General features: G+C 39.1%; 2 protein-coding genes across 3 annotated transcripts in view; both read right to left on the minus strand.

Moving 5' to 3' along the window:
• The window catches only part of CCDC170 (coiled-coil domain containing 170), a 31,019-nt gene extending 22,343 nt beyond the window's left edge, over positions 1–8,676 (minus strand). The window contains exons 1-4 of the mRNA XM_066546960.1: positions 8,598–8,676; positions 7,804–7,858; positions 4,333–4,464; positions 1,151–1,407 (exon numbers count right to left, since the gene is read on the minus strand). Coding sequence (XP_066403057.1) covers positions 1,151–1,407; positions 4,333–4,464; positions 7,804–7,845 — 431 coding nt within the window. The 5' untranslated portion in view covers positions 7,846–7,858; positions 8,598–8,676. The remainder of the gene's footprint in view (positions 1–1,150; positions 1,408–4,332; positions 4,465–7,803; positions 7,859–8,597) is intronic.
• A 5,458-nt stretch (positions 8,677–14,134) lies between these two features.
• Positions 14,135–24,194, minus strand: ARMT1 (acidic residue methyltransferase 1). 2 transcript variants are annotated; one of them, XM_066546962.1, is made up of 5 exons: positions 24,135–24,194; positions 22,647–22,752; positions 21,872–22,113; positions 20,255–20,420; positions 14,135–19,240 (listed from the first exon to the last, which is right to left on the minus strand). In XM_066546962.1, the coding sequence occupies exons 1-5, from the start codon at positions 24,182–24,184 to the stop codon at positions 18,473–18,475; spliced, it is 1,332 nt and encodes a 443-aa protein (XP_066403059.1). In that variant the 5' UTR covers positions 24,185–24,194; the 3' UTR covers positions 14,135–18,472. The 2 variants fall into 2 exon arrangements, with proteins under 2 accessions (XP_066403059.1, XP_066403060.1); XM_066546963.1 differs by lacking the exon at positions 24,135–24,194 and adding an exon at positions 23,070–23,303.
• Positions 24,195–24,339: the final 145 nt, after the last annotated feature.

Here is a 24,339-nt window from a genome sequence, read left to right on the forward strand (position 1 = left end):
TGAATATTCATGAGCAATCCAGCATGTTTGTTCCTTCCAAATGAGCAGAGTCACTATCCCTGTATCTCTTCCCCTTTGCCAGAAGTCTAGTGGCACACTCCAGGTGCACAGTGAACCAGAGCTGGGATTGGTAGAGGTGGAAATCAAGCTTTTTTTTTTTTTTGCTCACTTCTCTCTTCGAGCAGTCCCCTGATCACCACGCATCAGCACAAACAGAACTGATTACACAAGTATTGTATGCCAAAGAGAGCAGCCAGGACTGCTCTGGGAGTGACAGCAGAGGTTTATGCCCATAAAATTGATTGTATCACTTTAATTGCAGGCAAGTATGAAACACAGTATTCCAGAAGTTTTCTCCCAGTGAGTTAGGCAAGCAAACAGGACAGGAGGTTTTTCTTCCCTTTTCTTCTTCTTCTTCTTTTTTTTTTCCCTGAAATAGCATTTTAAAGAATCTTAACGGCCATTATGTAAAACTGCACTCTCCAGGCAGGGCCTTTGGCAAATCAGCTGATAATAAACAAGTGCGCTGTAATGGTTTTCTCTAAGTTTTAAAATGACTTAATTATTCACTTTTAATGCATAAAACCTGGCAGAGCTGTGCCAAACACTGATTTGGGAAAGACAGGTGTCTGGTAAACACTCACCTTGCTCTGGTAAACACTCACTCCTTGCTCTAGACAGTATTGATGGAGTCACAAATATTAGTCTGATAATGGGCAAAAAAATCCATTAAAAGAGTCCAGGTGACTATTAATAGGACTAACACTGATTTTGGAATTTAAGAGCTTAGAATATTCTCATATCAATCAATTTTGCTACGAGTCTCCATCCTACAGACACGAAACATGAGCAATTATGTAGAACTGACATATCAGTGCTCTGATACACTATGCTAAGAACAGTACAGTTAAAGGATACTATGTTTTATAAGTTCAATGCATTTCACCTTCAAAGTACAAAACATTCTAGGTATTGACTACCAGCTCAAAACAAAATTCAAATTTCAGCACCTTCCACACACTCAGGCACTGTAACAGAATTCAGAACTGCAATAAAGTCCATCCATCAACTTCTTTTTCTATATCGACAACTGTACCATTCCATCATCCTACCCAAAAAAAAGTTGCTTCTTATCTCACGTGACTCTTACTTTAGTTCTGCACTTTTCTCATGGAGCTCCTCCTTCAGCTCCAAGTTTTCCTTACATGCCACCTGAGCTGCCAGCTCAGCCTGGCTTTTAGAAGCAGAGAGCACGCACAGCTCTTCTTCCATCTCCTGGATTCGTGTTTGCAAAGAAAGGAGGCGAGACATCAGTCTAGCATTGTTCTCCTTATGTCTTTCAGCTTCAGCCTTCAGCTCTTGAAAAGAAGCTTCTTTAGAGATCATGCTCGACCTGAGTTTAAGCAGCTATAGATAGGAGAAAATTAATGAAGAATAGTTTTCCCAGCCTGAAATAACATGACTGTATTATAAGCTTAGTAATGTGACAAGAAACACATTTCCATCACTACAAGACTGAGTAGAGGGACACAACTTTACTTTCACGTAACTAGGAAAAAGCAATGGAAGAGGTTTGCAAAAACAAAAGCTACTGTTGGGTAACACAATACAACTTTTCAAGACAACATCTTACAAGAAAATAAGTTTATTTGCTAATTCAGAATTTAGGAAAAGTCTAACTTAAGTTCTGCTGCACAACCTTAACTCATGTCTCCTATGTATCTGCATTACAGCAAAGTTATTAACAACACTATTCCCTCTATTTTGCCTGCCGCCTGTGTGCTTCCAAATCTGGTGCTCAATTCCACAGATAATCTAGAGCTGCAGGGAGTTGTAACAGCAAAGTATGCTGCTGTATGAGTGTGGGGCCTTTTGATGGCTTGAGGCATATTCAGAGGCAACTAAATTTTTGGAGCACTGTATGGTAGGCACCCCCTTCCCATCTTATGCAAATAGTTATTTTTGGGTATGATAATCCAGAGCTGTATTTACACAGAAACAGCAACATAGTCTTTTAAGGAAGGGTAGGAGGAGGAAAATCACCCTAAATGTTAGAGACCTCTTACAGGGATGATGTTAGAGCTTTCCAAGAGCCCATGGAGTTCAGTAGATTTTTCTCTCTCTCTTTGTTAGAAATACCATTTTCCATTGAACTATTTCTATTAGAAGCTTCTCTAGGAGACTGCACTTGAGGGAGACTCACCAGACAAACAAAATTTCCATATGATTTTTTTTTATTAGGAATAAGTAATTTAAAGTGGACTTTTTTGTCACAAGAAGTGTTAAGGCATGTTTCAGCTTTCCTGACAATTCCAATTAAAAGCAGCAAGATGCAATCTGAAGAACTTCTGTCCTATCATATAAAATTAACAGGCAAATAGTTTATCCAAGTTAACTGTTCTTTATGGTGAATGACCGAACTTCTAAACTGTCGCAAACATTTTAAGGGGAAAAAATATTTAAGATACTGAACTGCAATCCAGAACAAGGGGAAATTCACTTCTCTGTTGGGAGTCTTTCAGTATGACCCAAGATACTCAGAGAAATTTGAGAGCCTGGTGAGCCAGCAGAACAGCAAATGCCTTGGAAAAGGGAGGTCCTGCTTCTTCTCTTTCCAGCCACGCACGCTGTCCTCGTCTCCCTCGCACCAGCTCTGTGTTTGTCTGACTCCCCTACAAACAACTTCAATAACAACGACAGAAAATAGTTCACTTCTTCTCTTGCAGAGGAGAAGGAGAATCACAGAGCAAAGGCTAACACTGAGAAATCAGGGAGGAGGATCAGCCTTGCAGCAGCAGCAGCACAGCCTTCAATAAGCTTATGCTTCACGTGGAAGCACAGCTTTATCAGACACTCTGGAGCAGCACTGAGTTCAAGAAAAGCAGCTTGGCTTTTTCCCGGGTTCGTGGGCTTCATTTCCATATTCCACCCTCCTCTTAGTGCTAGAAGAAGCACTTATATGGCTACAAGGTGAAATAAGATTGGCAAACTGATCTGGCTAAAAAGCAACTCAGAAGGAAAGGAATTATTTCTCAATTGCATGGACACAGCAGTGCACTGTAAAAACTAAACACACATCTGTGCTGGGACAAGGGGTGGGGCAGTGTGGGGAAGGAAATGAGCAGCTGAAGGAACAATAGCACTGCTTTGCTTGGCAGCTGGACCAAGCTATGGTATCTTGGAGTGTTCATAACCTTAAAATTTCTCTGTGGTTCAACTCCCCATGTGATATTTTTTCATCTGTCCATTGTCTTTGTGGTCAGTTCCAATAGCAGAAAAAGCAAGAATAATCCCATATCATGAGTTTTACAGAGCACTCAGCAGAACAAGGCTCTGACCTCAGCTGGGTCATGAAGGTCTTTATTAACAAGAGCATGAACAGCTGCTTTTTTGACTATGCTTTTGCAAGCACTGTCTTGAAAAATCTATAAATCAGTCAGATGTTCTGGCAATAAAGCCATTCAGCATTTCCAGTAATAAATTCTTCGTATGAGAACATTAGATTCTGTATGGCTTCTTAAAATTTAAATTTAAGGCACCAGTTCTGGATAAATGTTAAATGTAGGGGAACCCTGCAGTGACTGCAGGATCAACTGATCAAATTAAACCTCAGCCAATGGCCACTTATGCCTGTAGTTCTGTATGTTAATTAATGTAAACACTTCATGTCTTCTAAAGGCACATTTTACTCCATTTTAAAACTGACCACTGCCCACATTGCTGACTCCAATCAAATCAATTTTAACCAGTTATATGTTTAAAAAAAATCACTTGTGGAAATAAGGCAGCTCTAAAAATTACCTTGTAATAAATCCTCTCCTTAGAAACACCATCTACAGAGCAGGAAGAATAAAAAAGTATGTGTATGTGTTCTTCAGCCTCTCTAGCTACAATCAACCTCATTAGTACAAACACAATTTCACTGGTGACGAAAGCAGAGCACATTTGGGGAGCTATAACTTGAATAAAAGGGAGACATGAGTAAAGATGAGCAGCTAGATCTTAGCTCACCAGCAGGAAGAGGAGGATATCTATCTGAATGTTTATACAACCACAATTTAATTAATTTTCAGCTTTAATATAAACATATTGCACTTAGATGATGATAAAAAGCTACACTGCTTCAAGTCTTCCGAATACAAACTTATAATCAGTTCTCGATCACAGAAAGAAACAAAGTAAAACTCACACAGACATTCTAAAAACAAAAATCCAAAAGTTCTGTAGGAAAAGCAAGTTTTGGACTTTCTTCAAGCTTTCTATTCTCCACATAAGGAAACTGCAAAATATCCTCAGGTTTGGAGAAGGATTTGAAATTATTTTTAGCTGTACCTCTGACTGGGCACAGTCATACTTCACTGAAAGTGCTGCAAGTTCACTTTGAGCAGTTTCAGCTGCAGCTCGATAATGATTCATCTGCTCTCTAGTGACAGGAATATCCAAAAGAACGTGATCATGAGATTCCTGTGAAGACAGAATGAATACAAAACCTTTAGACATCACATTTTTGGAACATTTCTGCTTCAGTGCTTTTTCATTTGATTAAGCTGCTCCAGGGCATTACTCCAAATATTGCCGAGTATTATTCCCGGAGTAACACACACTTACTGAAAAATAGGTTAAAGACTTGCTTTTCTATGAGTCTCCACCTTCATCTCCAAGTTCAGCCACCAGCACCAGTGCTAAAGTAAGATGGTCCCCCTCAACACTCCCATGACCTCCTACTGCTTGCAGCTCTGGCTATTTCCAGCAGTTTCTGTATATTTAGTAACATTCAAAAGGTCCCTTTTCTACAAAATTATGCAGTTACTCTTTCAATCTGTATAAACTTTAATCCAAAGGGAGTCCTCAGGGGTCTCTTACGCAAAGAATCACTTTGGTTTTTAGACTTCAGTTACACCACACATCCCCTCATTTTTCTTTCAGAAGAAATGTTGAAAAAAAGCAATGGCTATCATCTTCTCTGTGCCACTCATGATTTTTCAGATTTCTATCATATCTCCCATCCACAGTCTCCCTACCAGGCTGAAGAGCCCATGCCTACTCAGACACTTGTATCTGCTCCTACAAGTCACTTTTTGGCTTGCCATTTGCTTTCTCACTTCTAATCCTTCAAGGTTAGTGATCCTTTTGAACTCCATCACTTGGACACAACTTCAGCTTCCTGACTGATGCTTTCTCATCCCCAGCCACCACCATAATGACTACCTTTCATTCTTTTTCAAGTCCTGATTCCATGGCAAGCACTGCCTCTGTCTTTCTAGTACAGTCTCCTTCACAACACTTGTACAACCCTTTAGCTGTACCCTTTAGATTTTATAGTAGGCTTTCTCCTTTTTGTGATGTTCTGCTCTTCTGCAGTAGAGAAGGAATGTGCTGGATGTCTTGGCCTTTGTTACTTAAGTCTTTCAAGATGAAAATTCAGACCTGAAGTCTTGGTAGAGTTTCATTAGACAGAACTTTTTTCTTTTTTCAATCAATAATAACTATAACTGATGAAATGTAACCTCTTCAGAACAGAACTAAGTTTAGGCTATGCTGGAAGCACACATGGCAGAGATCTGAACATGAGATTTGTTCTCCATCAGCTTTCACACAGGACTAAACCAAGACTGCAATCCTGGTACATTTGAGTATTAATTACAAAATGCAAAACACCCCCAGATAATGACTGCTTTCGGAAAAAGGTATTGCAATGGAGACAAAGACATCTTCTCTTCATGTTTAAATACATCAGCATCAATTTTAAAGGTGAGATAAATTACAAGTTCAGCCCCTACCCATTCCAACTAGGAAAAAAACACCCTGAAGAACTTTCCAAATATGTGAACATCTAGTAAAGTAATTACCACGTAACACATGGAGAAATCCCTGAGGAATAAGGAAAAACCACTAGCTTAGACTGCAGCAGAAGATAAATCACCTTGGATTAGTTGCTATAATATCACCAGCTCTATTCTTTAATCTTTCCTCCCTGTGTTAGTTGACACTAGATTAGACCCATCAAGTTTAATTGCATTCATCTCCTTCAAAGACACTGAGCTGTGCTCTTCCACAAAGGTGCTGCCACTCTCATCAAGCCAGACTGACACATGCAGAAAACTCACGGCCACATAGAACACAGCACATTATCTTGGAGATAAAGGGGCTGCTAATTTTCTCAGCACTTTATCATGGTTCTGAGGGAGTGAGGGAAAGCATGTGCCATCTCCTTGCTGCTCTTGTCTTACTTTTGTTTCACTCTGCTTATTTCACATGTACAACCACATAAAATTCTTTAATGTAGAGGGCATTTTTCTTGTTCTGTAATACACCAGGGCTGCAAAAACATGGATGGAGATTGCAAACAGTAACACTGGGTATGATGGTTATGTATGTTATTACATTTATAGTACTGCATGAATGTTGGTTTTTCCTTTTCGTCCCCAAAAAACCACAACTTACGACTTTACAGAAAGAAGGCGTACATCTCAAAAGTGGTGAAATAAATACATTTCAGAGCATAGCTGAAGAAAAGAAGCCCTGGTTCAGCAGCAATAATCAATGTAACTGCTTTAGAGCTGAAACTTCCAAAATCTATGCATTTCATACAAATTAGATTTTTAAATTATGAACACTTTAAAGATGCAGCTACACATCCAGAAGGATTTAAAAGAAGTTTAAAAGAAGCCAGGTGCCAAGGTCCATGGAATTACTGTTTGCCTCATCTATAGTTTTAGCGAGATTTGCAGAGGCAGATCTCTGCATCCTCCAGTGCCTTGGTAAATGTAAAACTAATCATGGTGGCACCACCCTAGGAAAGTTGGTATTATCATCATACTTTTAGCAGGAAACATGCATGCTCTAAAATTAATAGTTTTCTATGTTTCTGTGGGTTGCCATCAGCCAATCACAAATCTGATCTTTAATCAGACCTATCAGAGAACTGAGTTAAATTGGCATGACTTTACTATAGGGGTAGAATTTGTAATGCAGATGTGGCACTTTTCTATCTGCGGAAAAAAAATCAGATTTTTAATGTTTCATGAGTATTATGTAATCTATACTGATTTTTGTTAGGAAAATAGAATTAATGAAGTGTTAAAAGAATTAGAGTAGACAGAAGAAGTCTTAATATATTAACACTTAATCAGCTCTAAATAACCTAGGTTTTGGGTTTCTCCCACTCATAGTAACTTTTTTGATCTCTTTCCACTTATCTGCAAGAAAATGAAGCTTTCATCTAACTTCATATGCTAAACAAAAGCTAAGCCCATATTTACAATACTTAAGAGCACTATCTACTCAGACCTTCAGATTTATTAGTAATAGGTGTTCTTTAGAAGATCAACAATATATGGTGATTTTTATTATTGTTGACCATTTTTGTTTTGACATTTTTTACCAAATAACTGCCTTTATCTCCCAGCCTTTAGTTGGAAAACTTCATTTGATTCAGAAACAACAAAACTACAGCAATGTTCAGTAGTTTTATACTTATCCATGTACTTTGAAATCAGCCAACTGTTAAAGTCACTCACTCCCATTCTACTTTTGGCAGCTTCTCCTTTATTTCCTGTTGTATTTCCCATTTCAATGCTGCGAAACGCCACCACCACTGCCATTGCCTGCACACAGCCCAGAGCCCTCTCCCAAAACATACAATTTTTAAAAACCTTTTTTGAAACTGAAAGCCCCCAGTAGGCATTTAAACACCCATCACCACCCTGAGTGAATTGTCAATGCCCTGCCATAGACTGTGCTCAGGGCAGGGATTTCTTCTTCCCATTCCCAAAGCACCAAAACACATAAGGGTTGACATACCAAAAATGATGACTCACGAACCCGAACCTTTGTTGACTTCATTCTTCCTTTGTTTCTACAGAACAAATATGGGGAGGAGGGAAAAAAGGTTGAAAAATAATGATTGTAATACAATGGCATATGACATTATTTTTTCACTGATATGCTTTACTAAACTGTATCATAGGTTACCATCAGCAAAATTGGGCATGCAAGCAGAACACCTTGGGAAAGTTTCTCTAGTAGCCTATGAGCTCTGATTGTCTCCACAGTATTCAAACACACATCTAACCAAAACAGGCACCTTCACGTTGGTTTGTCCAGGGTACATTCACCAGTTCAGCTACACAGGCAGCCTTCATGCAGTGATTGCTTCCTTTGCCACTGCTTTCCAGGTGCTCCAAGTTTTTATTTCACCTCTCCTTTTGTCCTGCACCTCTTCTATACTGATACATTTTAAAACGATCTGAGTGATAACACAGGATCTATCTTAACTGAAATACATCTTTTTTCCCCCTCAGATGTTAAGGTAATCAGTGGGCCCTTTTTACCTACATATTTGTATAGGAATTGGTACAGTGGTTGGACTCAGTGAGCTATTCAATGATTTTTATAAATCCCAGTGTCATAACTTTTCATATTCTGAAATCAAACAAAATGATATATCCCAAATCTGCAATGTTTTTTCTCAAGAAAATGAATATTCATGAGTGTATACATGCATAAAATTGTTCTAACTTCTGAAGATAAAATGCAGCAGCAGATTATTATTATTATTTGTTGCAACCAGAAAGATGACATCCAGCATGAAATACCTGAAAGAATGGGAAGTCGAAAAATTTTCACACTTGGCTGCTGCAGATTTTTCTTGGTATCAGCCAGCCAGCATGCACATCATCTCAGAAAAGCACAAAGCTACAAACAGCAATGAGCATGAGAAGGTTCAGACACTATTCCACAGTGACTCAGATTTTGCGAACATCTATAAAAACAGACTAAAATGAATCACATATAACTGATGAGGCTGGAAAGGACTTTTGAGAACATCAAGCCCGACCCATGACCAAACACCGCCATGTCAAACAGATCACGGCACTGGGTGTCATGTCCAGTCTTTCCTTAAACATGTCCAGGGATGGTGACTCCACCGCCTCCCTGGGCAGTCCATTCCAATGTCTAACCATCCTTTCTGTAAAGGAATTCCTTTCAATGCCCAACCTAAAATCTCCCCTGGCACAGCTAAAGACTGTGTCCTCTTGTCCTGTCACTGGTTAGCTGGAATAGGCCAACTCCCTGACTGGACTGACTTCAGGGGGTGGGAAAAAATGGGTTCACAAGCTAACTGTCTTGTATGTATATTTTGGGGCTTCTTAATAGATAATACTTTGCCCAATTTGCCTATCAGGGATCTCAAAATTATATATTAACAGAAATCAAAATTTGCAAGTAATATTTCATAACTATTTCAGATCTGTCTTGCTTGAACATTATAAAGCGCCAGAAACACCCAAATACTTTTGATTACTGCCTACTCAGTAAAGTCCTATTTCCTCTTGTTGATTCCTTCTTGTAACTAGGCCAACTCACTGCTTGCAGCATTTTTTTTCTTATTGTTATATACCAATGGAGTTTTTCTGCATTAGTGTTAATGTAATCTTCCAGAAACATGTAAAACTAACTTAAGTGTTTTCAGCAGCTCAAATAAATTACCAAAGAGATTTTCTAAATTCCTTTCAGAAGGGTACTGCTCAGCTCTACCCTCCTCTCCTTGCAGTAATCATTGAAAGGTATTACTGAAAAGATAAAAATCACTCCTGCTGTTCATTGGCCTCAAAGAGGCCAATTTCGAGCTTGATTAATGGGCCCAAATGAGAGCTCCATTACAAGCAAAATTTTAGTCCTACCTGCTGCTACTACTACAAGAAGCAGTAAAAGCATTTCCATCTTGTGTTTTTCTCTTAGGATGAGGTGACTTTGCATCTAAATATAATAAATGTATTTAATGTGATGAAAGACAGCAGTCATCTGAAGGCAATTAGAGAGATACCTCACCTACTCTAAACATTACTTAACATGCTTTCTGGTTGACTTCATCCTTTGTCTGTACAGACAAATTATGGAATTTGGAACTCCCCTGACACTTTCTCTCACAGCTTTTACAAAATGATTAACAAGGAGCTGCTGTGTTTATTCCCTAAACAATAAAAAAGGTAATTGCTAAGACAAGATTAAGTGCTTATGCAGGGATTTGGGCAAACAAATTGTTCTACTGTTTTTACTTTATCAATGCTAAATAGAGTTAAATAACTTCTGTAACAGAACTACTTAAATGGTAGATTTAAAAAACAGACCATCATGCACTGCCAACAGCTGTAATTTTCCTATAACGCCTACTATACTTTACTGCAGTCAACAAAATGAAAATATTTTAGAAATACTTAAGTATATTGGCATATACACAACTAAAAACTGATTAGTGCTGTAGCTTGATTTAGCAGTTGTAGCTTACATTTTATAAACATGTAATTTCTAGCGTGTTTTTTGAGTCCCAAAATCAACACACAAACTATTTGACTTCTGGTTGGTTAAAATGTGGAGCAGGTTACTGTCAACTCTGTCGCTAAGCAGTGCTAGCAAAAAGTTTATAATTGAGTCATAACAGTTGTACTTAATATAATGGCGGTTGGTTTTGCCACCACAAACTACCAAAATTCTGTATTTTTTTTGTCTCAGAACAATATAGCTTCATTACAAAATTGATGTTCAACTAAATGAACTGCTCACACAAATAAATTGTTTATCCTTTGGAACACAAAACGGTTACAAGGTTCCTATTATATCTTTAGTACAACGGTTTGATCCTTCTAAGAAATATACTCTAGTGTCTCCCTTAAATTCACATCAAAGCCAGCAAACCCCTTTCAAAGGAGGAAGAAATGCAAAGAAGAAATTCTTAAGATAACTATAAATTCCTGCTCTGTGAAAGCTACTCCCTTCTGCAGCACTTAGTAAGAAAAATCTTTCTGGCCTTGAACCTGCAAAGATAAGCTATAATGATCAGCTGGAGTTCATGGGGCTTCCATCGCACCTCGCACGGACCACCGGGTACAGCTCTGCACCTGCAGGAGCTCTGCTTTGGGGTTGGGGCTTTTTGTTTGTTTTGGGGTTTGGTTTGTTTGTTTGGGGTTTTTTTTGGGGGGGTGGGGGAAGGGGTTTCGGGGCGATGGTGTTTAAAGGCGAGATTAAAATGAATGTTGCAAAGATGACTTGCAAAGGGTGGTTACAGCCAGCCCGTGTCAGCCTCTACAGCAACACCGACAAAAAGGGGGGTAGGAAGGGGGGCAGATTTCCAAAATGGGGGCTTTATTCCCTAATAGAGGAACTGCCAAAACAACCCCAGGCCCTAACCAGACCAACAACCCTCTCGGCCCTTTCTGCCTCGCCCCGTCCCCGGTTACCGCGGTTCCGCCGCGCCGCTGCCCCCGCCAGCCCCGGAGCCGCTCCCGGCCACAGCCGCGCCCCTGGCAACGCGGCCCGGGGGAAGGACCGAGGGCGGCCCTGCTTAGGGAAAGAGGAACAGGGCTCGGTGGCTGAAAATGAGCACTCTTCACAAGGGGAAGCTCACAGAAACGCCGGGGTTTGTTGTTTTTGTTTGTTTGTTTGTTTTCACTTCAAATAAACATTTAGCTGAGAATATTTGCTCACGTTTTCTCTCAAAAAGTCAGAAGAGGCGAGCAGAGCAGATGGCACCTTTACCCAGCTAGGGTTTCCTTCTCCCCCCAGAACCGGCCAAGGCAGCACCCCCGCAAAAGCAGCCTTCCTTGACGGCTGCTGAACTGCCTCCAGCTGAAAGAGCGCCTCCTCCTCTTCCTTCTCACCTTTCATCCAAACTAAGTGGATAAAAATGGGAAGAGAGGAACTGAAGGTTGCAGTAGAAGAAAGTTAGACCTCTGGGTGCATGGGAGCTGCACGTCATTTTCTCTGAAGACCCTGTGAGCTTCAATCAGCCTCTGGGGACAGTGCCATTGTGCACCATTTCTGTACTCAAAAGTCAAAAAGTACTTTACCTTTTTCAGGAATGCTGACCTAATCGTGTTTTCCAGAGAAGAAAATAAAGAAACTAGGGATAGTACTAATTTTTCCTGTCCTTGTCCCTGTGTGCCTGCTACCATTTCACTGCTGCTGCCGAGGACACAGAAACCCCCAAGCAGAGGGGGGGTTTTGCCAGTGTGGATCATGCTGCTCCAGGGTAACCTCATTCTGCAATCCCAATCTATTATTTTTGATGGGTTAGATTTGTACTGGGCAGTCTTACGTACACCCAGAGGAAATTCTGGCACGTTTTACTATCCACTGCAAATTTGAACAAAAATATCACCTTGGATTTGTCCAGCATTCGACTACAGCCTAATCTGTCCTACTACTGGAGTGGCGTGCAGATGCAGGAGTAAATGCTTGTGAAACTTTGTCCGAACTCTCCTGAGCGTGTGCTCAAGCACACTTCCCATCTCTAGTCCTGCAGTGCCACAGCTGGTTCGGGAGTTACACTTTAGCTGCTTCTACACCCTTGGTGATGGGGAGGGAGTGCTTATACAGCTCTGTACCACACATCTCTGAAGTTATTTGCCCTTTAGAAAACACACTTTATTCTGATGAACAAGAGTAACAAGAAAAGAGACAAAAAAAAAGGATGAAGTAAAAACATCATATAACACTGAAAAAGAGCAGGTGCAACACCCACTCTTCAAGCCATTTGACTGAGGAAAAAATACCTTATTACAAAATGCTCACACTTTAAAATGCTTTACCCTTGTTTGCTAGGATTTAAAAGTTGAGTTCTCAAAAGAATTTCATGTTTCTTTTTCCTTAACAGGGACAGGAAATAATTTGGGAAGGGTTAATTTGGGATTTTTACTTCTAAATAATTTCAAGGAGTCATTTTCATTAATCAAATTCTTCATGTTGTGTTTCATAAAATACATGGAAAGGATGTTCTCAGCCTTTCTGAGCAAATCTCCTGAATCTAAGGACCTAATAAAGCTACACCAACTTTTGAAAGAAAAAGTCATTTTAAAATTACTACAAACTTTCCCTTCCATGAAAATGCTCAGTGTTGAGAAAAGATGCAAAAATTGGTGGGTGTTATGAAACCCCAATTCCAGCATCCAGTACATTAAAAAATGTACCAGCTGATATTCTGTGTCTATATGAGAATGGATGTGTAAAAATAATTTCAAAACCAAAAATCACACGATGATGTCCCTGGGATCCACAATCTTCTGAAGGAAATAACCTGGTTTTACAACCCTGGACTTCCCTCCTGGACAAAGGGAGTGGTGAAAGTGCAATGCACATATGGGGGAACTAATCAGGCTTGGGAAAGAAGTGGGAATCTGTGTAAGGGAAAGCTGCTGGTGCTGATGTATTAGGTTGTTTTCAGTTTGAGGAACTTAAACCAGACACAGAGTTCTTGAAAAGTCTAAACTCAACCCATGCAGCTACTTTGCAAATCCACTGTATGTGGATCTTAGGTTTCCACATATGTATGAAAACTCCCTGATTTGCCCCAAGCAAGGTAGTTCCTGCTAATGCTTCCATCACAATCCAGCAAAGCAGCAGCAAAACTTCCAAGGCCCAATCTAACATCATGGACGCAGTCAAAGCTGCATATCCAATACATGACAAAAGCACTCAAGTGTAGCTCTAAGTCAGGATTACCTGAAAACAAGACTACAACCAACCATGGAAAAATGGCCCTTCACTGCAAGTTGTAGGCCCTTCTCGGTCTGGAGGAATTTACCTGTATCCTAATTCCCTAACCTTAGCCCAGGGGCACACACACTCCTCGAGTGCTCTTTGAGGGAGCACTCCTGGACCCAAGCCCTTTTTCCTGAATGGTTCTGCCTTTTACATAGGTCCTAGACTAAAATTAACAATTATATGTGTATATAAATCATCTAGGACCAGAACTCAGCACACTTCCTCACCTATGACAATTAATGATATTTTTTTGGGAAATGGGAGATAAGAGATGAAACCTATTCCGAATGCAACTGCATGAAATGCATCATCAATCAGTCCCTTCATAAGAGTCACTTGGAAGGCATCAGCCTTACCATGGTAGTGTGAGACCAATCAATCAATTAGCTAACATTAAGAAAGCCAATTAAAAAGCCCGTATCTTGATGTATCTTACCTCAGCTTTTAATCTGTTACTTCATTAGACTTGGAAGAAGTAAGCAGAATCCCAGGAAAAATAAACTTCTACAAGGATGAAAATTTTTCTTCACAGGGAGTTTGAAAGATTATTATGATGTCACTCTACTGAAAAGTGATACAACAGAAGCAGCACACAAGTACTGAATATTTTTATTCACTCTAAGTTATCGTAAGAGGACATTTTATATTTCTTTCACAGTGGAAACAAGGCCAGATGAGCTAAACCTCACAAAAGCACTGTAAATAAAAATCCTGCTCACAACATGTCTGAAGAATTCACAACTGCAAAGCTGAGGCAGAATGTGGATTAATCCATAAACTAATTCATAATTCATGTAAAAATACATGTAAACGGACTTTTTATTTTCAGGCTGTTAGAAACAGAAGCATTTCAGCAAGAATAGAAATGTACAGAAGTTTTCAAAACCTTTTTTAGGAAAAAAAAACCAAAACAGAAGCAAACAAGAAAACATAAACAGTCCATGTTATAGGATGTTTTCCCTCACATGTGTTCTGCCACTAGCACATGAAAAAGAAAGAAAAGGACCACATTAACCAGCACATTCTCAGTTTTATTTTAAAATCCTTAGATAAGTGTTAGGTGAATTTCAACTTACATTTTGCTTTAAATAAAAATAATTATAAGCTTTTGTTCTGTAATTTTGGGTAAACAGAAAGCTGGTAAGCAAACAAACTTTAGTGAAAAAAACCCAATAGTTCTGTACAAGATTCCATTTTGGAGTTTTTATTTTAGACACAATTAAGGGTTTCTTTTTAGATTAAAACCATTTCATAGAGTAATTTTCATGCAACAGAGTAAACTTTTTTCCTATGCTGTTTGACAGCACAGGAGATAAATGTTCACATAGAACAAGCTGTAACCATGAATGCAAATAACACAACTTTAAAGAAACTGTTTCAACAACAACAGTTAGGGTTTATGGGACATCAACAAAGTGTGTAAACCAAAGTGTTTTGGAAATATTTTAGTTACAGTATGAGTAACACCAAAATATTTCCATTTTTACTGGAATACATGAAGCACCTATCAGTTCTAGAAGTGACTCTGGAAATGACATCATTTGCTGCACCAACCTTAGTAAGTAAGTACCAGATACATTGAAGAGATACGCAATCATTTTTAAGGTTTTGAAATTTTAACAGGAGTACAAGCAGCATAAAAATTAGAAAATTCCTTATTATTGTCCTGTCTTGTTATAGAAGTATGTTTTATGATACCTATCTCTTGCATCTGTATCTTTCAAAACCTCATTGAATAAATACGCTTTAGAGGTTTATGCATAAGATCCATTTCCTAAGAAAAAAATTCAGGAACTAAGACCTGAATTACTTTAAATTGGTTTCCCCAGCCACTGAAATAGTATAACAATGTCTGACTTGCACAAAATTATATAATTTATTTCAATATTCTTACAATCTTCTACTCATACAATCAACTTATTTTCCACATCAAGCAATTTATTTTAAGAAACCTTATATACATAAGAAATTATTGTAGATGTCTTACAGGATAACTTACCAAGTATTCAGACAGATGTGTGTACTGCCTTTCACTGTGCCTGTGACATTATGTTCCTCCTATTTCCTCAACAATGAAAGTCATCATCAAAAACTGACTTACAAATACAGTTGCTCAAAAGTTAAAAAACAAAAATAAAAAGTAAAAAACATTTTTTTGTTGTGGTCCTCAGAATTACTGAAAATGCCTTTGGCTTTTGTCATAAATATTCAAATGGCATATGAAATGAAAATCTCAAAAATTTGAATGTACAAATCAGTAGCTCCTGAGTTATGCTGTAGAAGCATTTTGGGCAATCAGTTGTAACACAGATGTATAGAAGGAACTTTCAAGTAAAAAAAAAAGTTTTATTACAGCACATGCTAGTTTTCTAACACATGCTTCAGGTTATGTTTTTAAATTCCACCTAAATCCAATAGGTTCACATTGGCATTTCATGAAGCTGTATTACATAAGGTAATTAACACTGAATAACTACAAAAGAGTTTCCTATTTTTAAGTAAACTGTAGCAAACCCATCAGAAAAGCACTGTGCCTCACTGGAGTATCTCTTCACAATTTTGTTGTGTCATGGGAGACTGTAACACTGCATTTCAGCAATACTGATGTTATTTTTTTTCTTTTTTTCATACAATCAATCAAACTTTTACAAAAATATAGCTAACCAACAAACATAAAAGTATGCTGCATATTTAGTTCCGCCTAGAGATAGCACTTTGCAATTACAGCTATAGAAGTCAAGCATTTGGAAGTTATGGCTGCACATTCCTTACACAGCCACATAGTCACACTGTATTACCACATAAACTTCTCTTTGAGAGGGGCAAAAGATGTAAAGTGCACTTTTAATCAACAGGAGAATGAGAGATTTTTTTTCAGTATGACATCATGTCATACATTAGCTTTCATATGCTAAGCTAGGAATTACATGCCTTGTGGTAATTTTCATGACTCAGTAATACTGAGCAAACACGACTGCATCTCCTAATTGATTTTGGATTTTGTAGGACTGTATTTGTTATTAATTCATATTATTAATTTACCCCAATCTGCATTGTGAGTTCCCAGAAGTAACAGCATGAAAGCAACCTGGGCACAGGGACATAGTAACAACCAGTAAAAAACTAAATCAAGTTTCTCAGCATGTGTAAGGATTGTGTAAGAGGCAAATCTATTTGTCAAGGGTGGCCTCAACAGTGACTTTCTCTTCTTGTTCATTATATTCCCTTAAACCTCTCCAGCAAATTAAGTCAGCACTTTACAAACAATCTGAGCACAGGCAAAGCATATTCTGTCCCCAGTTGCTCTCTGAGCAAGGTATGATGTTCTCATTCCACATATTCCACAACTTCCATCTCTCTGTTCTTGACCCAAAGTTGTTGCTTCGAAATGCATTTCAAACAAGCTAACAGCATTTTCAAAGATGAGACACTGAGGCTCCAGTGCACAGATTCATCCTGTCGTTTACATATTTGATCAAAGCACTAAAGCTGGAGTGCTGTTGAGCTCTCTCCAGTCAGAAACCTTCAGCAGTCTGACCTTCAGCCTTCTTGACTAGATTTTTCATTTCTGCAGTTCAATCAGGTGCCTAAGGATGAGGATTAATTCACCTTGTAGGAGTACTGTAGGAGTACTAAGCCAAAGACACAAAGGAGATAAGAGCAGTAAACCCAGGCCTCAAAATTATAACCCTCCCTACAATTGCCTCATGAAATTCCTTGCATCTTTGTTTTTGAATACTTGACCTTGGAACCTTAAAATACTCTTTCATATTTAGGAAGAAAATAAACACAAATGATCAAAGTCATCAGCATTTGGAACATATTTATCCACTATATAGATCTTTGTTCTATGAACATAACAAGCAGCAGCTTTTGAGACCAGAGTAGAAGAGTAGAAATGAGCACCTAACAACTCCAGTTAACAGGAACCTGTATAGCATATGCTTCTCTACCCTGTACTCCTCAGTGCAAATGGGGTTGTGTATCCTCCCTAAAAATTAAGGCATCCTTCTTAAAAAACAACCAGCCAAACAAAAAACCCCAAATACATTTGGAAAACAAAGAGAATTACCACAACAGAAGGAAGCAGCAGGGCTTGAACCTCGTACATACACTGCTGACAGGCCACCTGCAGATCAAGTCTGCATTAAATCTAAAGTCCAGTTAATGCAACTGCTTGGGTTTCATTATTATTTTTTTGTTTGGAGAGGCTTTTCTCTGTGCTTCCTTTTTGGTAGAGCTTTGTAAATAAACAGTATCTTCAATATTCTTAAAATGAGATTGTCCTTTCTCCCACTAATCTTCCTACCAGATGGGACAACTCTCCCACAGGCAAACTGGCTAGCAACATTCACTTGTGCTTTAAGATTGAAATTCAATTTTCAATTCTACATGAATGTTTACAAGCTGCTACCCAGAAACTTATTCCTTAATGTAACGCAAACTATCCTCAAAACATCAAAAGAATCTGTCTGTAATTAACTTCTGAATTCTCTAAAATTCTAGCTTTCATGCAATGCATGAAATTACATGGAGCACAAATTATTCCAAAATAAGTAAATTCATGCTAATGTGGCACTGGGGAAATTGTTTCTGAAGCAAATTTTTCACTTGTAAAGCTTTCACTCATTAAACTCATACTCACTGATAAAGAAAAAATATTATGGACAACTAAATATTCATCTTAAAGATCTGCTGACTTTGGACAATAGGAAAACAAAATGTATTGAAATGCAGATTGAATTATGTATCCAAAGACCGTTTATAAATATTTGCACAACATTAAAGTCTTCCACAGGACAAAACCAACAAATCACTTGGGATGAAAAAGTGCAAACAAAAGAGAATCTTTACTGAAGCAAAGCATGGAACAGAGAAAATAGTTTAAGTCGGACTTAATGTCTCTTTCAGAATATTACAAATCATTTAACTAGAGACCAGCATCAAACTGAATTACCCCATATTTTCCACTTACCATCCACTCAGGTTCAGAAGCCTGAATTTGCTCACCTTGTCCAGGTTTCAGGCCAACCTGAGTGTCACATTTCAATGTTCTCAAACTACAGAGAGGCGCAGGATGAAACTTATTCAAGGCTTGATGAAACGGGACACTGTATTCCCATTTTCTATCTCCTGTCAATTTTCTATAGTTTAGATCACCTTTGAAGAGAAGCAAGTTTGACTTCTGTAGCTCAGCATACAAGTCAGGAGCAACTTCACTCATATTGGAAAAATCATGTGGTAAAGTCCAAAACATGTGGTCACGGAAAACCCAAACTCCCTTTTTCAAATTGCCCTCCCAGTTTACCCCACATCTAGACATCCACATATGATTAGCTGACCCCAGTTGTTTAATAGTCCAGTTAAAATCATGTTTTGTGGTATCTGATACATACCATGGAATACTTTTTCCATGAAAATAGACTTCATCAGCTAGCTTTGACGACAACAAGAAATCAGCCAACACAAGATCACTTACAAGTTCAAATCCAGCATTATCCAGGATTATGTCAACTCTAACATTACTTCTTTCTGTTCTATTTTTTTTGGCATTCACAAGTAGTGACCAAACTTTTTCCATATCATTCACTAAGATGTAAGGTACCATGTTTTCCAGGGATTGCAAAGGACTAGATTTCTGAGAGCTGTCTTCACCAGCTGAAAAAGAAAGGTCACACTTATTGCCCCACAATGACACCTAGAAGGAAAAAGAAAAATAAGAAAAAGAAAAAATTACTAAGTCTCACTGTAGTTACATTCTCAACTTCACATACACTGAAGATTTTGTTCCCTTGTTTTTGTTTTAGGTAATAAAGGCTCTAACTCCAAATATTCTTCCAAGCTTTAATAAAACTCAACTTCTTGTACAGGTATCTCAACATAGACAAGATTTTGTGGAAGAAACCAAACAAAGGTCTGTATTTATACAAGCATCAAAAGTGACAAAGATGGAAGATTTAGATCAACGTAAACACATTGATCACAAAGCTCAAAACAGAAATATTCTCCATACTGCAATTCCAAAAAATATCAGCAGTAACACAGGAAAAGGAATTAAAAAAAGCAGATTTATTTTTTATTGCATGCAGCCAAATAAATATTTTAGATAAATGTATTTTAAGCACTCATTAATGGGCCCTTTGTGAAGATTCATCAAATACTTGGAGTATTGTTGCCAGCTACTGGACTTATATGTAATCCTAAAATACTTTAGGGTTTCTACCCAAAGGCACTGTATTCCAAGAATAATGCTGTAAAAAAGCTTTTAAACGACTTCTGACCCAGACTGACTTCTTATTTTTCCTCCAAAGAAGTCAAAAAACATTTAAATTGACAACTAAAATTAACTGTTTTAAGAAATAATAGGTAAATATCAAAAAGGTCATCTGGAATTTGACTTAAAATGTTTAAGAGATACTGGTTTTGAAGGAAGAATTGCTGGGTTTTCATATACACAATGAAGACCAGCAGTTAATAAATAAGCATTGAATTTAAAACAAGTCCCAAAATATAAATATTTTCAGAATAGCAGCAATAGTAGTAGGGTATAATAGCAGCAAAAGTAGGGCTATTAGGACTTCATCACATTTTTACAAACAAAAGATCTATATTTTAATTCTCATATGAAGTTCAAATTCTTTATAACTTCAAATTCTTGTTTGTGTCATAGGAGAGATATTTTCAATTCTTGTGGTAAGCACTATCAGTTTACCTGCAATAGCTTAAAAAGCTCCTCCTGAAGTTGCTTTTCATCTAGATCCTTGATGTTCTTAAGAAATTCCTGAAAGTAAGTGCATAAGGCAATAATAGCTTCTTGGGATTCAAAGAAATTTTGAGCCTTTCCTTCCTTAAATACGTCAAAGTTGTCAATAGGTGGGCTAAAAAGAGAAGAACAAATATGTTGACATACTTCCCACATTCTTCATTACAGCACATGCAAAGGAAACTCAAAGGTCAGCCTCTTTAGACTGTACTACAGGCCTTAATTAGATTTTCCACTTCTAATTTGTCATACTGGATTTTCACATATCTCCATAACAGCCTAATATTGCATTTTGGTAAAACAGACGCTATGCAAGTCATCTTTATATAGCAATATATTCTGAAAGTGAACAAGTATTCAATCACAAATACTCTGGGAACTGCACAGACAGTGAGCATTTTGAACTCCAATCTTCAGACAAGAGATTTAAAACTGTAACATAGAAGTGAGCTAAAGTCAAGAAAAGCTGGCCTGATTTTAAATGTGTTACTGTGTGCTGGAGTGTACTTCCCATACCAAATTCTCATCCAGTTAGGAAGTTATTCCTATGAAAGTCTTTACTGGGATTCTGGAAAATTACCATGACAAATGACAATGTTGTAATATATAAAAATTATAGGCCAACCTATTATGAGACGTATTTGCATTATGACCTTTCAACAAATGACTGAACTTCCATCCAAGCATATGCTTAAGAGCAACTAAACAATGGAGATCAAGAAAGTTAAAAGTTAAAAATGAAAAGTGTCTACTCAGCTTTTTAAGTGCAATTCAGCAGATCAGCCTCATATTTGAAGCTCTTGGTTCAAGAGTTCAGATTACACAACATACTAGTGGAAACTGAGTCCCATTATTGTGTTTGCATCTCCACAACACTAAGGGTAAATCCGGTACTCGGGGAGCTTTCAAGTTTTTTTGGCAGCAATGGGATCTTAAACTGTTCATTCCTACCCCATGACGTTGTACTGGCACATCTCCATGGTACCAGCACGACAAGTTTTTCCTGCCCAGTTATTTTTAACCAGTATCAGCTCCCAAAGTTCGATGCAACACATGGGCTGCAAGCACTGCTGTAACTAAGAAGCTGGTGTAGAATGAACAACAGGGGCTGCTTAAGATGGGTCTACTGCTATAATAAACAATTCTCAAATGGTAACTTCAGATTGCAAGCAGCAACACAAGTTAGAATACCCAACAGATTTGTGGCTCTCATATTCTGTGTTTAATGCTGAAGAGAAAATTCTAGACCAACAAACCATGTAGAAATGCTACATGGTTTTCATATCTCAATTTACATTAGTCTGCAAAATCAAACTGTACAGTCAAGCTCAAGAGTTTTCATGTAGACCAACTACCAAAACTGAAGCATCAAGCAAGGTTCAAATTCTGCTAAATATACTAAGTAAAGGTATTAATTTTAAATCTGATGTGTAAGCTGGGGAAAAAGCGGTATGGCAAAAGCTTAAGATCTTCCTTTATCTTACTCCTCAGCTGTCTTTTTCCCAAAATAAAAAAGGGAAAGAGCAATGTTTTGTGAAGTAATATACCAAGCCAGTAAATACTTACTTCTGTGCTAATGCTGCATGAATTCTTCTATACATGTAACACTCTACGTACAGCCAAGGGGACTGAAACCAACTTGGTTCTCCATTTCCATTTGGTAAATTTCTTTGGTAGTCCAGGTATTGGTTCCACAGCACAGCATCGGGCAACTCATCTTCCAAAGGGGTCACTGGCTTATCTGTTTGCAGCTCATTCCGCAGTTTGGAGAGGAAAGATATAGCTCTCTTCTCTGCTTCAACACCCTTCTGAAAAAGTGGAGAACAAAAGTTCCTATTCTGTACCTTTATTCCTGTAAAAGACACAGATCAACTGTTCATGGAATGTGCAAAGTTTTAATTGCCATATGAGAGTCCCTGACAAATCACAGCTTGATTCAACGAAATATATTTTGGTGAATAAAGCTCATTTCAGATCCAAGATCCTAAAATGAATTCCATATGGAACTTCTTTTCAGATTGGACTTTTTGCTAATTAGAGGTGAAGAGAGTGTTGAAACACAGTCATGTTCAGAAGGTGTTACTGTCTATCACACACTGCATCCACACAAAAACCCAAGTAAGTTATGCAGTTGCATAAGTGACAGATCAGAAGCAAAAGGTTAAACAGAAAGGTGTGTTACAGAACTAATAAAAAATAGCTACTAGAAAGAAATTATTTTTTTTAAAAATCAGACAAAAGGATTGAGACAAACAAGCCTCACCAGTAAAAACAAGGCAGAGTAAGGGTTTCAAGGGCTAGAGGGGAATAAACATCACGGCAATAGGGACCTTACTCTTACCTCACCATGTTCTTCAAAAAATTCATTTTTATGTCGATGCAAAGTATCAATAACTTTTGTGAGGATCTGGGGAAGTCTGTCTTTAATTGTAAAATATGCAAAGGATCTAAAAAAGAGAGGATCAGTATTTTATTATTGCAGCAAAGGATGAAATTCCTTCAATTTTTAAAAACAAATGCAAGCTCTTCGTACTACTTTGGACTGGGGTAGAGTTAATTTTCTTCACAGTAGCTGATATGGGGATTGTGTTTTAGATTTGTGCTGGAGACAGTGCTAACAACACAGGGATGTTTTCCTTATTGCTGAGTAGGGTTTGCACAGAGCCAAGGCCTTTTCTGCCTCACCCCACCCCACCAGCAAGGAGGCTGAGGGTGCACAGGGTGTTGGGAGGGGACACAGCCAGGACAGCTGACCCTAACTGACCCAGAGGCTATTCCAGACCATATGGTGTCATGCTCAGTGGTGGAAACCTGGAGGAAAAGTTGGCCAGGGAGCCACTGCCTAGGCATCAGTAAGTTCATGGTGAGCAATTGCTTTCATTTGCCTTACTTGGTTTTCTCGGGTTCTATTCATCTTTGCTCTTTTCATTACGATTTATTCTCATTTCAATTATTAAACTGCTCTCGACGCCCAAGTTTCCTCATTTTTACCCTTCTCATTCACTTCTCCCCACCCCGCTGAGCTATGTGGTGCTTTGCTGCCAGCTGCGGTTATAACACAACATTTTGTATTAAAAGTCACTTGATGTGGCCTTAAAGCAGTGGACAGCAAAAAAAAAAAAAAAAAAACAACAAACCAAAACGAAAAAGATTTCAAACTTTTGGTCAGGTTCTTGTGCCTACTTTTGCAGAAGATTATAAAGAGCAGCCTTTTCAAGGAAGAAAAAGCTATATGACTGGCCCTGACATAACAGTGAAAAATTGCACTTAATCCTAGGCTAAAACGCGACCTCTACTGCTAAGATACCCAGATGCAAAACCTGGGAAATGTAAAACTTAAAGCACAGATAGCTGCTCGAATTTTATCACGTATCTCATCAACAAGAAACGCTGTCTCCATTATATACTTGATTTACATCTTCTCCAAACGCTCTTTATGTACGAGGACAACAAGCAGAACGCGGCCAGCGGCACAGAGAGCGCACGCCGGCCCGGAGGACGATTTTTTCTATGACATTTCTATGCGCCGGGTTGGAGCCGCGGAGCCGAGCGGCTGCACAGGGAGCCCGGCACCGCCGCCGACCCCCCCCTCACGGCCGGGCCGGGCCGGTGACTGCGACGGCAGCGGCAGCTCCGCGCTCACAGCGCCGCCTACAGGCCCCGCCACCGCCGCTGTCCCCGCCCGCCTCCCCGGGCCAAGAGCCGCCCCCCAGCCCCACCCGGCGCCCGAAAACCTCCGCTCCCCGGCGGCGGGGAGCCGGACGGCCCCTCAGCTCCCTCCTGCCCCCCGCCTTGCTGCCGGTGACGAGCGCGCCAGGCCATGACGGACCCCTTAAACCTGCCCGACAGGGACACCGGGAGCGCCGGTACGGCCGCCATCTTGCTCCGCCCCCCCTCCAGCCGGCGCACCGCCCTGCCCCCGCCCCCTCCCGGAAGCGGCCCCGAGCGGCAGCCGGACGTTATTGGCGCGCGGGCCGCGCCCCGCCGCGCGGCGACGGACGGGCGGGGCGTGTCGGCCCGCGCGCCCTGGCGGG

Source organism: Molothrus aeneus, chromosome 3 (assembly GCF_037042795.1).
Source record: "Molothrus aeneus isolate 106 chromosome 3, BPBGC_Maene_1.0, whole genome shotgun sequence".
Classification (NCBI taxonomy): Eukaryota; Metazoa; Chordata; class Aves; order Passeriformes; family Icteridae; genus Molothrus; species Molothrus aeneus.

Bases quoted from the DNA above. Each gene is read 5' to 3' on its own strand.
- ARMT1 (XM_066546963.1), bottom strand. From the start codon at position 23,167: ATGAACTTACTGATGCCTAGGCAGTGGCTCCCTGGCCAACTTTTCCTC. The intron at 22,753-23,069 runs GTCAGTTAGGGT...TCTCTTTTTTAG, and splicing joins TGGTCTGGAATAGCCTCTGG to ATCCTTTGCATATTTTACAA. The intron at 22,114-22,646 runs GTAAGAGTAAGG...CCACTTTTTCAG, and splicing joins TTTTTGAAGAACATGGTGAG to AAGGGTGTTGAAGCAGAGAA.